Source organism: Canis aureus, chromosome 1 (assembly GCF_053574225.1).
Source record: "Canis aureus isolate CA01 chromosome 1, VMU_Caureus_v.1.0, whole genome shotgun sequence".
Taxonomy (NCBI): Eukaryota; Metazoa; Chordata; class Mammalia; order Carnivora; family Canidae; genus Canis; species Canis aureus.
Window position 1 is genome coordinate 31943884 of NC_135611.1, and position 18366 is coordinate 31962249.

The 18366-nt window shown below is 37.9% G+C and overlaps 2 protein-coding genes across 4 annotated transcripts in view; one reads left to right on the top strand and one right to left on the bottom strand.

Moving 5' to 3' along the window:
* Positions 1-15549, bottom strand: part of TXLNB (taxilin beta) — a 49851-nt gene extending 34302 nt beyond the window's left edge. Inside the window, exons 1-3 of one of the 2 annotated variants that reach the window (XM_077895063.1) lie at positions 15397-15549; positions 12447-12890; positions 4362-4453 (exon numbers count right to left, since the gene is read on the bottom strand). In XM_077895063.1, the coding sequence (XP_077751189.1) occupies positions 4362-4453; positions 12447-12876 (522 nt within the window). In that variant the 5' untranslated portion in view covers positions 12877-12890; positions 15397-15549. The remainder of the gene's footprint in view (positions 1-4361; positions 4454-12446; positions 12891-15396) is intronic. The other variant, XM_077895069.1, reaches the window with a different exon arrangement.
* Positions 1-18366, top strand: part of HECA (hdc homolog, cell cycle regulator) — a 175117-nt gene that overhangs the window by 117332 nt on the left and 39419 nt on the right. The gene's annotated exons all lie outside the window — the stretch shown is intronic.

Sequence of the window (18366 nt, forward strand, 5' to 3'; positions counted from 1 at the left end):
TGTGAGACTGTCAGGGCTTCTGAACCCCAGGTGTTCTTAGTGACTTGAAGAATCTGATGCAAGTGATCACACACGATATGAACTCTCGCATGTGCCTCAATCTCCCTGTCTTGAAAAGGTATTTGTTCTTTTTGAACTAGCTGAACAAGACTATCACATTTACTTCAGTTCATGGCTTATTTTACTCTCTTCCTCACTCCTTCCTGCCACACCAAAATGATCATTGTTGGATTAAGCTGGGGATGTTCATAAATGATATTCAATCTTCACATTTATGGGCAATTTTCATTTATTAGTGAGAATTAACATCAGGAAAAATTAGACCCATATGACCATAAACATTGATTGAAATTGATTTCTTTCTTGAGGTTCAATTGGAAAATCATTGATATTTTATTATGTTTCTCATTCTAACCTCCTATTAAAAGGATGGATGAGTTTTTTTCATTTTGTACCATAGTTACATTTGTGCTTATATTTGGATTTTATTTATTTTTTATTTTTATTTTATTTTTTTAGAGATAGAGTGGGGGGAGGGGCAGAAGAAGAGGGAGAGAGAGAATCTCAAGCAGACTTCTCACTGAGCACAGAGCCCCATGCAGGGCTCCATCTCACGACCCTGAGATCACGAGCTGAAATCAAGAGTTGGACACTTAACTGACTGAGTCATCCAGGCGCCTCCCATTTGTTTTTCATTTTTTTTAATTATAAAAAAAAAATTTTAGAGAGAGAGTGTATTTGGATTTTAAATGACCTATTATCTCTATCTGAAATTTATATATTGTTATTATTGTTATTGCCATTATTATTTAGACTTTTTTCTTTTTGAAGATTAAATTGTATGTCAGGATTTCTCAACTTAAGCACTTGTACATATTGAGCCAAATAATTTCTTGTTGTGGGGGGCTATCTTGAGCATTGTAGGCTGTTTAGCAGCATCCTTGTCCCCAACCTACTGGATGCCAGTAGCGCCCCCCAATTGTGGCATTCATAATATCTCCAGACAGACATTGACTATTGGCCCACAGTGAGCAAAACTGCCAAACAAGGGAGTACTACCCCATATGGATTTACCTGAGCACTAGGAGAAAGATACCCTACATGTGTTTTATAAGTTGGAAGAGATGATTTTTGCTTGCTTATCAACCATGTAATGTTCTAGTTTTACTGCAAAGTCATACATATTTGCCATTAGGTCTATCTTGCTTTGCTCTAAATAAAAACTCTTAACTTTCTGACAAATTTATGAAGAGTGTGGCTAACTTTATTCAAATACTTCTGACTTGTGAATATATATATATATATATATATATATATGGTTCTTAATGAATGAAAGCGAACATATTGTAACGAGTCAACTTTAGTCAAATACTTACTGGCTTAGTGATTTAATGATGCACTTAGACACAGCACTTCTGTACAATTGTAACAGTCATATTGGATTTTTATCTGCTATTTTTCTTGTTCTCTCTTTTTCATTATTAAGTTAAAAAAGTAAAATTAATGCCAATTATGAAATCAGAATAGTATTAGTGGTTTGTTGTGACTACATTAAAACTGAGGAAACTTAGAAAACCTACTTCTCCCAAGTCCCTTCTTAATTTAGTCATGTGGTATCTTTATCAATAAATATATCCTTATTTATTAATGAAAACAATCGTAGATGATATTACAGGATTCAGAGTCTGTAAGGGTGAGTTAGCTAGAGTGGCATTTTGATTCACGGCTTTGAATTTGATGATTTATTCTATGTTAATACATGTCAGACACCTTCTATATTAATATCCAAATCAGTGAGCAATGAAATAGGTTTTAGTCTTTAAGTAAAAGATTGAAATTATTCATAATTTTGCCTTTCTGAAAAAGAAATGTAATGAGTTTTTGGCCAATTATCTCCTATTCATTCTTTCTAGAATGATCTTTTGGGTTTTAAAGTTCATTATAGGACATGATATAAATGCCAAAGTATAGTAAGTAGGCTTGAATTGAGTAGGCGCTCTGGAAAAATAACCTGGGTGGGGTGAGTCTTGACTAGGAAGGTGAGTAGGCGGAGGGAGTTCCCATGGTGAACAGCTGTGGTTTAGGAAGAAAATCTCGGCAGATGGGAGAAGTGGTGCTTCTCTGATGTGTTTCTGTGGGTTGCAGCACTGCACATGGCTTCCTGTACGGAGCTCGAATACTGCCCAGTCCAGCCAAGTATGAAGCATGGCGCTAGAAACGAAACATGACTGGCTTTGGTAGAAGGAGGTAAATCAAAGTGGCAAAGGGAAAATGATGTGGGAAATATTGAAGAGAGCAGGGATGGACAGGTGAGAATGGGGCCTTATTTTTAGGAAAAATATTTTTGAAACCTAACTTATTTTATGCCATTGAAATTGTTCATAGACAGTTAATAGCTAGTGTTAAGCAAACTGTAATAAAAAAAAAAGTTGATACACGGTACTTGCTTTATAAATTTCTACTATGCTTTTGGAAAGTACTATGACCATTAAAAAACAAACAAACACAAAAACCAGAAGGAATTCATACTACTTGATTCAGTAATCCAATTCTGGAACTTTTCCCAAAGATCATAAAATAAAGGAGAAGGAACAGATCTAATGCATGACGGTGTTCCATGCAGCAGTATTTGGTAAAGCAAATCGTGGAAGGAATCTAATGTCTCCAGACTCGAGAACCAGGAGATAATGGCCACTTCATGGAAAAAGACATAGCTATTATAAAATATAATTATAAAGACTCTGAACTACATGAGAAAATGTCTGTCATATGAGCCAAAAAAACCAGGCACCAAATTACATACGTACCTTATGATAGTAATTGTTATAAAAAGTATCTCTGCATATATAGCAGAATTGGAAAGGAAGATGGATAAATCAAAGTTTGTGTTTTAGATTATGACATTAGAGAGAGTTTTGCTCATGTCTGCAGCATTTCTCGTATCATCATGATGTGGGGTTTATGTGATTAAAAAAAAATTAAAAAGTATTAGGGGAGTTAAGCAACCAGCCAGTCACTCAGTATTTCAGAGTCCCTCCAGGTCTATTGCAGGACAGTTCAGCCCAGAGGATGCAACAGGAGGACAGGAAGAAAGGGAAAAACAGGAACCACAAGACAAAAGAGTGAAAAAGAAAGAAAACAAATCACTTGTTAGATTGCACTCCACTGATAGGGATAAGACAAGGGGTTTGCATGCCTGAAGCTCCTTCAGGTTTGGACTCTCTTCTCAAAACAAAACACACAGAAAACAAAATTAAGAAAAAGCAATTCCGTCTAGGGCCTCAGAGAGGCCCATGCCAGTGAGAGGCTCCAAATGAAACTTCATTAGTGGCAAAGGTAAACCTGCCTTCACCCTGCCACCTACAGGAAATGTTCTGCTGCGTGTGGACTTGGTTTCATTCTCCTGTCACTGCTTGTCCAAAAGAAATCAGTAAGTGAAAACATTGTTTTAAAGAAAGCCAGCAGATATGAGGGAGAAGCATGTTGGCTAGCTTCACTTGAGCAGACGTCACATCCCAGCAGTGGGTTGCATACTCCGTACACCTGGGGGAGTAGGACACAGATGTCGCTGCTTTAGCGGAGAGGCTGCTACACTGAACCCTCCTCTTTTCCCCAACTGACCCACTGAAGGAGTACCAGTGGGGAGGCAGTGCACTTTGCCGGCTCTCTGGTGTCCATTGAGTGGCTTCCCTGCCTCTCGAATGGCCTTCTCCAGATGGACCCTCCGTGGGGAGGACCTAGCACTAGGCAGAGAGTGATCCACACCAACCACTGCCACAGGGGGGCAGGGAGAAGAATGTAGATCAAAGAGAATGAATGAATGGTTGAATGACTGAGTGACTGGCTGAATGAACAAATAAAGTTTTCCAGGCCAAATGAGAAGGTGTTACACAGTGAAGGTAGGATAAATTCATCCCTCTCCCTTCCTGAGGGGGCCTCTCAAAACACCCAGGCAGGCGCCTATGCACCTGTTCTTACCTTTCTTCCTGTCACCTTCTCTTGCCTATATCGCCTTTATATTGAGTATATTTCTCTTTTATTACAAACCCAAAAAGAACTTTAAAATATCCACAATTTTCAATTCTCTATAATTCTCTTTTCCATTCCCCAAATTATACATATAATTGAAGGCAGAATAGATTCCAACTCTCTTCTCTTTCTTTTTTGAGCTGTTTTTCCTCAGTTTTTCTATTTCTTTTTCCTTTTAAAAAAATTCTGCTTTTATGGATTCTTGTTTTGGCTTGCGTGAGGCAACCAGCTATGGTCTCTAATGAGCTACCTGAAAAACGAAAGGCCTCTTTTTGTCAGCTCTAGCCAGAGCCTGAATCTTTCTGACAAAAAAAACTAATCAGAGATCTTACCAATTCAGCATACTTCTTGAATAAAAAATCAAGTTTTTCTTCAGGTGTTTGCAACTTGTTCAGATTTTGCATTAGCAGGTTGGCTTCTTTGCCTTCAAAGAAAATAAAAACCATAAAGACATATGAAAAAGTGTTTTAAATGTTTTGAAAATATTCAAAAGAATAAAAAATGCTGACTTTATATAAGGCTAAGTCATCCATTTCGCCTCATTAATTAATTAAAAAAATAAAAGCAAAACAGCCAATCAAAATTTCTGACTCCCATGAAATGGCCAGCATCGATACATGCAGTTCTAGAATTCCAGCCCAAAGCACAGAAATTTGACAGTTCAGTATGCCATTTTTTGGTTAGTTTTGTTTTTAGTACCTCTTTTTTCTCTCTCTTTTGGGGGAATCATTCTCTTGTTCCTGTGCATGAATGCATTCCATGAGATAGGTTTGGGTGGGAATGATCTGATTGTATCTCCTATCTAGCAGAGAATAAAATCTACATAGAAGGAAAATCAAGCCAAGACATGGAGGGCCTTTTCCACAGACTTTTTGGTGTTTCTGTGATGATGGCTTCTGCCTTCCTGGGCCTTCATTCCTCCTGCCCAGGCCTTAAAATTTGTTGGCAGTCTCCTTGTCCGGTCCCCGTTGGAGTTTATGCTACAATTTAAGAGTCATCTGTTCACAATTATTTGATAGTAAATCTCAAACTCTTCTCTTTCCTCATTGTTCTTTCTTTCGTCTTCTTCAGCTCAGCCTCTCTGTTTGCCTTTCTGTGGGCCTAGAAATCTTGTTTTCAAGTTAGCCATTGGGCTGAGTGTTGGTGGGGAGGAGAGGGACCCTGAGGCCTGCATGTACCACTGATGATACCTTTTCAAAGAGTCTGATCAAGGTGGAACAGAGTGACAGCCACTCTGGCTAATTAGAATCGGAAGGTCAAACCACACGGTAGAGGCCATGTTTCCTGGCCTAAATCTATGTAAGAATATTAACAACTTTGACAACCTTTTCCCAAGAACAGGCATTTCCCTTTTGCTAAAATATTTGCTTTTATCCTGGAGAGGCAGATAAATCATGGAATTAGGCTTGCCAGATGAAATACAGGACATGGGACATGACTGTACAAAAAAAATTTGCATTGTTTACTGAGGTTCAAATTCCCCTTGGCATCCTGTATTTTTATTTGCTAATTCTGGTAACTCTAATGGCATCAAAGAATTTTAGGTTTAGAAGTACTTTAAAGAGCAGCCAGACAACTGGTTAATTTTATAGATTAAAAATCTAAAGCCCAGAGAAGGCCAAAGTTACATAATTAGTACTGGCAGAGCTGAGGCTTGAGTCCAAGGTTGGTCTATTTGCTCTAAATCGCTCCATTCCCATGTGGAATTTGGATGCCAGGAAACCCAGAGAAAGAAAAGAAAACTTTTTCTTAAAAAACATGACCTCATTCCTAACAGCTGGTTTTGTCCATCTTTGCCCAGTGAGTCAGTTCAGATTAGAGACCTGACCTGAGACGGGGAGAAGGTGGGTGTGAGAGGCAACCTGCCAGCTCTCCAATTATGGCCTGGGTGCCTCGTGCTGCATTTAAGCTGAGAATCACTGCTGCCCACCTCCACTGCACCTGCGCTGTGAGCTATTTCTCTAGCAGCCAGGGAGAGATGTGCATTGGTCACAGGCCTTGTCTTCAGGCTGTGAAAGGCACCCAGATGAAGACTGCTGTCCTGAGTGAGTGTCATCTATTAGGGGAAAGAGATTGTTGTGGATCAGATTTGGCCCAGAACCCAGCACATGTTTTGTCCACGATAAGTTCTCAGTAAATGTTGGTAATAGTGGAACAGAGCAAAGCCAACCTGTGCTCGCTAGTAACATGTAAATGAAACGAACGCTGTCCTGAAGACTACTTTGTGACTGACTAGAGGACAGACAGGTCTTACTCTCACCTGTGATATTTAATATACACTTAGGATATTTCTCAGTCTGAGTACTAGCACATAAAACCATTATGTGTTTCATCTGGGGGAGATAGAAACATTTGAGTGAGTCCCATGGGTCTCTCTCTCTCTCTTTTTTTTCTCCATATTAAGAATCTTCTTTCCTTTTATTTTCTTTAGCTGTGAGAAGGGGATTATGTTTTGTTCCGTTTTGTTTTGGGCACATTCACTGAGGTATCTTTCTACTCTCATATCCCATTATTTTGTATAAAAGGTTTACATTCAGAGGCATCAGTCTATCATTCAACAGCAAAAAACATCCAGGAAATTGGAGGTGGGCATGTGCAGGATTAAAAAATTTGTGACATCAGGGGGCTTAGTTTTAAACTTTCATTGGTTTTGCTGGACTAGAATGTTGTGTGGGATTATCGTGGTGAAGAGAAATAGACAGAGATTGCTCATCTTCTAATAAAGGCTGCAATTACAGTTCCACAGAAATGAGGTCATTCGGTGATAGTGTCAGACACCAGAGACAAACTGACTTTTTTCAGGGATATTTTATTGTGAGGGAATGACCTGACTTCTCTCCAGTGTGTCATTCCAAAACAGTGTGATTGTAAGATTAGTCATTAAAAAAGCAAGGGACAGACCTGAAGTCCCCATTAAAGCCAGGGAAGGCACATGAAGGGCATATGGCCATCCGTCCACAAAACACTCTACAAGAAACTCTACAAAAAGTAGGACCACCAAAGCAACAAGAACAGCCATGTCACACATGGCTATGACCAATGGCACAGCTGTAGCCTGAGGGAATATTGTTATACGAAGGAATCATTGTTACATCAAAGACATTAAAACACTTAAATTGAGATAATGAAATCAGCTGGCTATATAAATGTGGACTGGGATTTTTCTTAAACTTTTAGCATAGTGATAACTATCAATACTAAGTTTATGTAGATTTGATGAGTGTCTGAAACCTGGCTTTTTCTCTTTCAAAATTGTCTTTTAAAATTTGGGCTTAAAATTTGGTCTTGGATACCCAGGTGTGCCTGTCTTCCCCCTTCCTGATTTCCATGTGCTGTGGCGGAAGCTAAAAGCTTGAAAAGATTGTGAAGGTTCTGTTTCAAATGTTAGACCCAGATTTATATTTCAGTGTTAATTTTGTTCTCTAACACAATTTAAAAGTAGTGAGTATGATACAAATAATTCCTGAGTATCTATAGAAATCTTAAGTGAAATAGGATTTGTGTATGTTGATAAAAAGGACACTCCCCATGGACTCAGCATAAAGACTAGACCCTGGGTTCTAGAACAGACTGTGGCACTGACTAGTTTTTTGTTTGTTTGTTTGTTTGTTTTTGTTTTGTTTTGTTTTTTATAGTCTTCAACTTTCTGGGCCTATATTACCCTGCCTATAAAATTAGTAAGTTGACTAAATGGATTCTGAGTTTAGCTCTTAGGATTTGTAAAATTCCATGACTGGAAACTGGAATAGTTTTAACCATTTTTGGCTTGATTTAGACAACAACAAAAATAACAATATTTGGATGGTATATTTGTCTTCCCAAAATGTTCTGGGGAAAAAAATAAAAAACTTTAAGAATTTATCAGGATTCTCTTATCCCTCATTTCACCTTGTGTTGTCTGAGTTTTGTTTGTTTTGCTTAGTTTTAATGACTATCAGCTTTGAAAATACTACCTGCCCTGTATTTTCTAGTTACATTGTTTTTATTTGGCCAACATTTTATACCTTCTGTATAAAATGTTTTAGTCACCTTGTTATATTTACTTGGAACTTTGGCCTCTCATTCAGCTGGGGACTGGACCTGGACTTCTTACTAGGTCAGTTGATGATATGTTTGAACTATTAGCAATTTCTTGGCTATAATTATAAAGAAAACTTTCTTAAGAGGAAAAAATAACTTTAAGAGTCTAGTAATGAGGAGATTATTCCAGGGAAAACAAAGTAAAGCAAAACCTTATAGTGAGAAAGAAAAATATCAGAAAGAACAGTAAGAAATGAATACATCTATTCCTAATTCTGATCAGAAGATAGTACTAATCATTTTTCTCAAGTAATGTTTTTCTCTCCCATTCAACCTATTTCTTTAAACCTTTCTCTCCTTTAAGGACCTGGCCTAAAATCCAGTTTCCCTGTGAATCTACTCATGAATCTTGCAATCTCTGTTGATTCCTCTTTTCCCTGAATTCTTCCTGTCTCCTACCATCTTATCCCAAAATTTAGGATTTGTATCAAGGCAACAGCTTATTCCCTTTTCACAGTGAAACTAGAAATCAAGCTAAAATGGATGAAATAAATCATCTGGAAAAGTGCCCATTCTAAGGAAGAGTAAGTGAATGGCTTTCTAAAGATGTTTCAGAATCCACTGTCCTCGTCAAAGTCCTCAGACGATACAACTGAAAGTCACCTGTAACTAAAGGCAGAACCCATTAACTGAGCTATATAGTAAATGCTCCCTACCCAACACACCAATTAGTTTTTATGTATACTCAATCCTGCAATATTAGTGGCTTCAGTTCTGCTCCTTGCTTTCTTTATGAATAATCTCAAAATCACATCAACTAGGTGAGTAACCTTTTTTGTAGACTCTTAAACTCTCTAAGCTTCAATTTCCCTTTTTATAAAATTAGTGGGTTGACTCAATGTATTCTGAGCCCAGATTGGACCTGTGGATCAGCTTTGTTTTCTTCCCAGGCTTCAAACCTCTGATTTCCTACTCGATCAGTTATCAACCTAAATATCAGAATGTATATTATATTTTATCATTGTTTTATGCTTATTACTATGGGGTGTCCATGCAGCCCACCTACTGTTGGCAGAGAAGTGAATAATAAAATATTTGTGAGTCTGGAGGGTGGGGTGGGGAAGGCAAGGGGGATGATTTAGATGTTGACATGATGTGTCATGGTGGTGTCTAATAGGACTCTGTTTTTGTTTCTTTCAGTTCTGACTTTATCAACTAAAGAGATTTAAAAATATTCTTCCAATTGCTTTGGTGTGTAGTGTGTGATTGTGGGATATGCAGTCTCTAAAGGAAAAATGAGTCCTGGATACATGGGTTGTAGAGACATTTCCCAAATATTCAAAGGTGTTCTGCGAAAGAAGGATCTCTTTGGTCCAATAAGTCCAGGAAATGTAAACTATGCTCATCTCTGTTGGGGATTTTTATTGTTGTATGTTAAAGGTCAGAGAACTCTAGCAGTAAGGAAACTTTAACTTTGTCTGAAACCTCAAATATCCCAAAGTATATGCTATGGAAAATTTTGGGTTAGAGAGCCAGAACATTTCAGCATCTCAAAGATAGCAATAAAGCAGATATTATCTGATAAACATGCAGCAATTAAAGGTATCTTTGATCAAGGACCTAAGTAAAATCTAAGGATCTATTTTCAGGTACTGGTCAAATGATTTACTAAAATTCTATAAAAGGTCCAAATAGATTCTAAGAAAGACCACAGCCAGCACTTTACTTTCTCTTTAAAAGGGGGGAGGAAGCACTTTCTGAAGCAGCAGAATCATTGCTTCCACAACCTGTTTGTATCAAAACTACCCCTGGTATTTTGGCTTGGTCCATTCCATTCCTCCCAATTCTGAATTTCAGTGGTCAAGAGCATTTTTGATACATTTTGTATTTGACTCTAATGCACAGTTAAGTTTGAAAACCACTGGTCTAGATGATAGCACAGTGCCATTTAATTGATGAACAACTAAGAAGCCTGCTATAGCTACTTGCAGATGGCTGAAATCATGTTGAAAATGGTGGTTCCATGTTTTGATTAGTCTAAAGATATTTGTCATAATGAAGCCAAAACATGACAGTGTTTAGAAGAATATGCTGATGGTGCTCAGAGGAAGAGCATGGAAGGGTCACTGTTCACACATACATAGAGTGGGCACAAATGGGCACCCTGCTTCACAAACACTGGTTCTGGGCATTCAGTTGAAATCTGGTAGCTTGTAGATAGTGGCAGAATTAGAGTTGTGGAATTTTTTCTTTCTCTACAATTCTTTTGATTTGGTAACTACACAGCATAGATTTTGAAATAACTCATGGAAGACAGAGAAGAAACCACAAGTGGTCATCTTTGATTTTACCCTTATGTTTTTCATATCCCCTCAATACAGCACATACACACTCCTCTGTAGAAATAGCTGTAGGGTGATAAAGCAAAAGAACTTTCTGGATTAGGAACACTTGAAACCATTCACCTCTGCTATGTGACTTTGTACTGTTTTATAAGAAATGTAACAATGACTAATACAAAGGGACATTTCTGAAATGTCTTGGATAGATAAGGAAAAACAGCTTTTGAACACAGAACAACCTTATTCTCTTTCCCAAAGATCCAAAACCCTTGAGTGATTCTAGTCCTGCACTTTGCAACTTTGGTAGATATTTTAAAAGTATTATTTGGGTTATTTTATTCTTTATGTTGTGTTTATCAAGTGTCTTATTTAAATGTCTTTTAACCTTTCTTGAAAGTATTGCCCACAATGGGTTTTAAGTACCGTAGTGATATCCCATGCCAGCACAGACATATTTGGGGGTTTATAGATAGCTTGTTATTGGAATCTGAACCCAGTTCTGACTCCAGTGCCCGTGATCTTTCACTTTGCCACACTATCTTCCGGAAATGAGTAAGACATTATAGCGGCTTCTGATAGATTCTCTACCTCCTTTGGGAAGCAGGTATATAAACAAATGATTGCTGCAGAAAATTTAATGGAGAAGTAAGGTAGGTGATGCTAACTATAGCTTGGCATGTCAGGGAATGGACCATAGAGGAGGTGGTCTTGTCCTGAGTGTCACTGTGAAACTCACCAACGAAGACAGGCAGAGGGGCTCTCCTATGCACAGTAACGTGCTTTCACTAGTAGCTGAAAAATTAACTCTCTCATCCTTTTCTCACAGCCATTTTTATGTAAAATCCCTCACAATCTTCACTTTTCCTGTACCTGTTCTTAGCACTTATCCTATATAACAATTAGATTACACATCTGCTTTTCTCTCCATACTTAGAGCTCCTTAACCAAAAGGCCTTATTTATCTTTGTGTACCCAGCACAGTACTTCATAAAGACTATGCATTAGCAAATATTTGCTGAATCAATAAACGGATGAGAATAAAAATATTTTGTATAATTTTTGACATTCTATAACTGAACATTTTTAAGAGTTTTGTTAAAAATATTTTATATAGTAATAGAACATTCCACTCATTAATCTAATAGGCAATCCTTTTATATACAAACCATCTCTATATTTATCTTTTGTTTAAATCCAGATTCCACTAGCTTTGCTTTAAACAATTTCTCTTGTTCATTCATCCTTATAACAAATATTTACTGAGCACCTAGCATATGTCATCTACTATTGTAGACACTAGGCATCCAATGATGTCTGAATTCACACACAGTTCCTGTTCTTGTTCTAAAAGAGCTAGGGGAAGTGAAGACAAGCATTAACCAAATAATCACAAAAAAGTAAGTGTACACTCTCAAATGTTGCTAAATGCTTGGAAGGAAAGATACATGGTACAACAGAAACAGAAAACAAGAAGACCTTATCTAGGGTTGGGCTAAGAAAATGCCACTTGAATTGTGAGCTTACTGCTAAGTTAAGTCCCCAAAGGGCTGAAAGTGAAGGGATTTCTAGGTAGAGAAAATAGGATGTATGTGGGCTTTGTGGTACATGGAGCATGGTACATTAAAAAACTGATAGAGAAGGTCAGAATGATTAGCAAATTAGGCAGTAGTAGTAGTGGGTGATAGGGGCAGAGAGTTCAGGAAGGGGAATTATGCGGTAGAGTGATGGGAGATAAAGCTGCAGAGACTGGTTTGGGTTAGAACATTAGGGCCTAAAAGATCATGTTAAGAATTTTAGTCTTTGTCCTAAGAGTTGTGGGAAATCACTGGGGAGACAGGGTAGGTGAGCAACATGTTGAAAAGTTCACTTCACTCTTTTCAGGGGAAGCGGCTAAACACAAGCATAGAGCTTAGAGCAAGGGAAGTATAGGGAGACCCTGAAGGAAGCTATTACAGCAATCCAAAAATGAGATGTGGCTGTTAGTAAAGGTTAGCGGAAGTGTCTCTTTTTAGGAATAATCAAAGAAAAGTCATGCATTAGAACATAACTACTTGCCTAATCCTTTTAGGATTTTCTTTTCCAATTTTTGCTCTTTATTGCTGATAGGTTCTTTGGCTGTGGCCAGCTCTCCAGAAGCCATGGGTTCTCTGTCAGTCTCTTCAGTGGCCTCATCACAGTCCCCATCCTCATTGTCGGGTGGTTCTGTGTTCTCAGGCTGCTCCTTTGCCTTGGTGGGACCCTCTTTTTCAGTAGCAGACCCATAGGTGTTAATGATGTCTTCCAGTTGTCGATTCAACTCCTCAGAGATATCATGAGCTCCCTGTTTAGACTGCACACCTGCTATCCCTTCTGGTGCTTGGAGTGAGGTTGAGGAATCCTTATCATCTTGCTTCTCCAAGCCATTTTGACTGGGTAATGATGAACTGTCTCCTGGAGGTGCTGACTGGGGTTCCCCTGAGAGCTGCACAGAGTGATTCATCTCCATACTGGGAGATGTATCTAGTGATAAGCATAGTCAGGTTTTATATAGTTAACCAAGTTACACATAAAATGTAAGGATATCCCCCAAAGGGCACCTATTAATTATGGCTTCTAACATAGAATGAATGTACTTTTGCAAACCATTGATATTGCAATTAGTTATGTAAAAACAGTGGGAAGCCATTTTTCCAAAGCAAGTCATACTGTGAACATATTTTTGGTTTTGGTCTTTAAATTCCAGTAGAAATTTCTATGATTGACATTAATGGAGTAATTCAAGATATTGTTTTTCATGTTATATTTGTCATATTGCTTAAGCCAATTTGGTTATCGCTCTCTTACTTTATTCTATGTAGACTTACAGTCATTGGAAGTACATGGATGGATGGCTGTATTTAAAATGTTTAAAATGCTGTTATTTTTTTCAAAGTTAAAACATTTAATATAAGAGCCACTGAACTTACTAAAATCATTCATAACAACAGCAGTCCTAATCCTAGTCTATTTTTTTTATTTTTATTTATTTATGATAGTCACAGAGAGAGAGAGAGAGAGAGGCAGAGACACAGGCACAGGGAGAAGCAGGCTCCATGCACCGGGAGCCTGACGTGGGATTCGATCCCGGGTCTCCAGGATCGCGCCCTGGGCCAAAGGCAGGCGCCAAACTGCTGTGCCACCCAGGGATCCCTCCAATCCTAGTCTATTTTAATCCATAAGTGAAGACTTGATAAATATGAATACATTGATAAAAATGAATAATAAATAAATAAATAAATAAATAAATAAATAAATAAATAAATAAATGAATACTACATACAGGAAATACTTTGTTGCTTTTCTGGTGTTTTCCTTTCCTCAAATGAGCAACACTTAATCATCTATCAGCAAAACACGTTTTCTGAGGTTCAAACTAGCTCCATTTTTGGATAAAATGAAGAATGAAGGAAGGTACAAATTAACCAAAAGCTAGTATGGAACCATGGTGATGGTCATAATAATAATTTCTTGAATTTTATTAATATTTTCATGTTCCAATATAAAAACTGACTTTCTTTAAGAAAAAAAAAAACACAGATTACAACTCTTTTTTTTTCTCAGTCAAGAAGCTCTAGGCTAACTTCATAATTTAATTTTTAAGAAATAGCACTGTTTAATGAATAGGGAGGGGATAAACTTGGGAAATAATCCACATATAATGTGGGCTCTTTGGAAAGAGGGGCTGAAGCACAAGGTGAGTCAAAGAATTTTAGGAATTCTGGCCATCTTCATTTCTAGGGTTGCAATAGAGTTGACCTTGGAGTTATGGTGCCTTTTATTTGTTAATGGTATTTAATGGGGATGCTGCTAATGAACGACACAAAAATATGACAAGTTTCTCATAATGCACAGGTTTTGCTGTTGTGGTAGCTCGAGAAGAAAACCAAAAACATACTGTTCCATGCACTGCACAGCTTCCTCCTCTCATTCTCAGGGCAGGGGACCTCAAGTGCTTGAACCCCAACAAGAACGGAAAATCCAGCCTACAGCCATTGCCACCCACTTACGGCCTTCATCAAGTGCTCATTAACTTGGAAGGAAGTACTTTTTTCTCCTACCTACTTTAATTCACCAGCTTTATCATCAAAAGATGCAGTAAACAGCCTCATTGTTTTCACCACTGGTATTTCTTTATCCTGACCCTGACTTGTTGGGCACACTCGTCTATATATAACTTATGCCTCCCCTAAACTCTGAGAAAGATACATGGCACCTGCTGTCCAGCCAGAAGTTATTTTAAGCTCTTCTAAAAGGAGCCATGGCATTTAGCACTTCTTTGAAAATTAAGGGAAGAGAATCCTTTTAAAATCAAAACTAAAAGCAGTAAACATTTACTGGCTTAAATACATATGTGGGTTTTAAAGTGTTAGGGAGGCTTCTTAGTATGAAATAAAATCTAAAGTAAACCCCAACTTCAAAGCAATGAATTTAACACTGACTGCTCACAGGAGTTTTAGTATGGTTAGTCTAAATGCAAAAGTTGACTTGTATTTGATTTATTCTTCATTCCTCAGAGGCCACAGTCCTTGATGTTTTTAATATTAATTCCATGGATATCCTTTAAACTCATTGCCCACATTTACTTTAATACAGAATAACTGAGTCATTGTAAACCACAAGACAACTCAATTCCTAAAAGTAGCCTCAAGATAAATCACCAAGAGGGAGAAAATTAAAGTCAGAGAACTCTGCTACTTTAAATGATTCCTTTCCATATTAATTAATTGACAGCAAGAAATTATTTCTAAATTTTATCTTCTTAATAAACTTTATTGCCTTTTTTCTCTCCTCAGAATTTTTCACTTGTACTGGGTAGTCCAGCAAATTATCACACACATCCCTTCCTGAGCAACACATTTCAATTATAAATAAAACAATGGAAAGTTCTTCAGAGTTCACTGGCAATCTCAAAGTTGCAAGTTTCGAACACCACAAACCGCACCCTACAGCTTCTCACGGGGTTCGGGGGAGCGATTGTCGCACTTACCAGAAGACAGGGAGCTAAGCAGAAAGGAGAGGCAAGAGGCAGCAAGAAGCTAGTCAGAGGAGCGGTGACAGCAGGGGACAGGCAGCTGTGTTCTTACAAGGGAGAGAGAGAAACCACACACACACACACACACACACACACACACACACAGGCGCCAGGGCGGCAGGAGAGCAGGGAGGGGGTGGGGAAGGAAAGGAACCGTGTATGACACAGCAAGAGAGAGGTACACCCAAGTTTCAGTAGCTGTCTTCTAGGCAAAGGTCTGAGGAAAGAGAAACAGCTGGTAGATCTTATCAGACTCCATGTTTTGTCCTTTTAAAAATCTAAATGCTCACTATATATAGCCCCTCGGTGCAATTTTTCACCGTTGTTCTTTTGGGCAGAGGTCATATTTTCTTATTCCTTAGTTTATTTCCAGGGCGATCTGTGATTCATTTTTTTCCCCTTCTTATGCTAGTCCAATTAGTGTCAGGTTTCTTATAGGAATCAAGGTTTTGACTTCAAAACCCAGTGGCTTAACAATAGGGAGGTGGTGGGAAAACTCCTCTAATTCTGATGTTATTGGTTTGTTGTAAAACTCGAAATACGAATGGAGGTGGCTCTCTTGGCACTGGGCTTAGTGGCATCTTCATGGACACGGTAATTGGCCTAACTGGCCTCAGATCCCACGTCTGAAGCATGTCACCACCTTCACGTCTCAGATAAGCCCTTGGGGAGGCAGTCGCTTTTTCTTCCTAAATTGGAGGCTTTTCCACCAGCTGCTTTCCCAAATTTGTCCACCCTTTTTATGTCTTCAACTTGTTCCTTAATCCTTGTCAGAAAAAGAACCTTCTCTTGATTCACTGTAAAACGGCCTCTTTCTCTTACCTTACATCGGTGCCCTTTCCTTTCTGTTTCTAGAGAACATGTTCTCACACTTTTCCGAGGTAGGCTCCTCCATCAGAGTTGCTGCTCTTGGGACTGGCTGGGCATAATGACACCGGCTGTGGTATGCAGAATAGTGCCACCAGAGAGATGTCCACATCCAAATTTCAGGAACCAGTAGTATGTTACTTTACATGTTGAAAGAGACTTGGCATGTGTGATTAAATTAAGGGTCTTGAGATGGGGAGATTATCCAGAATTATTTGGGTGGGCCCAATGTAATCGCAAGGGTCCTTAAAAATAAATAAGGGTCTGAGTCGGAGGGTTAGAGTCAGAAAATGACTTCAAAAGAGGTCAGAGTAATGTGTCAAAACTAAAATATTCTGTTCCCAAATGTTTTCTCATACCTTTCTCTAAGTTTAGGAGAGGCATAAGGTATGTACAGATAAGGGTTCCCAACAAGTAGAGGTCAGGATAAAGAATCCCAGTCATAAAGACAATAGGCCTTTTACTGCATCATTTGATGATAAAGTTGGTGAACTAAAGTGGGTGAGAGAAAAAAGAACTTCTTTCTAAATTAATGTGTACTTGGTGAGGGCCTCAAATGGGTAGCATACTGGATTGCATTAAACTGATGTAGTTAGATCTCTCAGTGAATACAAAAAGTAAGTCAGTTCTTTTCAAATTTAAGTAATGTATATATTCTTTTAACAGAATAATTTAACCTTGAAATTAATTTAAAGGCAGAAAAAGAACTCTTCGTGATTGAACTAAGTTATTATATTATCATTTGTACCAATATGTACCAATGTAAAAATAGGTATAAACTTCTGTTGCTATAGTTATTATATGATACAAAATATAAATATATATTATTTTTAAAACCCTACAAATGAATAAGTACACAAATGAACATTACTTTTATGTGGCAGATAGTATTTTGCTGAATCCAAATTGCTACTTGCAACATGAATATACCTGCTGGTCCTATTGAGTTTATGACACTCTACCACAGTGCATCTTATGAAGTGACTCAATTTCCTCAATGCTTGATTCATCCAAATTATTACATAAATTTCATTCACATTACCTGCCATAATTTCAATTGGACTTTCTTTGATACTAATGTATCATTTTTAGTTCTTTCTTACTTTCTTGCAATTATTAAAGTAGTGCTACTTGCATATCCTCATCTTGGCTGTAACCCTAATTTTAATCCTAAACCTGGCCCTAACCCTAACCCTAACCCTAGATCTGAGAAAAAAAATAAAAAAGAATGGAATATTACCTGGTCATAAAAAGGAAATGAAATCTCACTATTAGCAATGACATGCATGGAGTTAGAGAGTATTATGCTAAGAGAAATTAAGTCAGAGAAAGACAAATACCATATGATTTCACTCATATGCGGAATTTAAGAAACAAAACATGAACAAAGGGGGGAAAAAGAAAGAGAGAGGCAAACCAAGAAACAGACTCTTAATTGTAAAGAACAAATTGATGGTAACCAGAGGGCAGGTGGGTGGGGGGATGGGTTAAATAAGTGATGGGGATTAAGGAATGGACTTATGATGAGCACTTGATGTTGTATGGAAGCACTGAATGAACAATTATACACCTGAAACTAAAATTACATTGTATGTTAACTAACTGGAGTTGAAATAAAAACTTTCCAAAAAAAAGTAGTGCTACTTTGAGCTAAGTTGATTAGATACACAAGAAAGTGATGGCACCAAATGACAATTATCCAGGTTATCCAAGATAGGCTTATACATTTTCAATTAGTATTGAAATGAAGACAAACACACAAACTTATAGCTCTCTAGAACCCATCTGCGGCCTGGTAGAAGCCCAAAGAACTGGGAATGTAAAGAAAACAAATTAATAATAATAGTATTTTATTTTATTTTATTTTATTTTAAAGATCTATTTATTTGTTTTTGTGAGACAGAAAGAGAGAGAGAGATTGATGTGGGGAGGACAGAGGGACAGGGAGAGAGGGAGAGAGAGAATCTCAACAAGGCTCCCTGCTGAGCACAGAGCCTGACACTGGGACTAGATCTCATGATCCTGGATCATGACCTGAGCCAAGAATCAAGAGTTGGA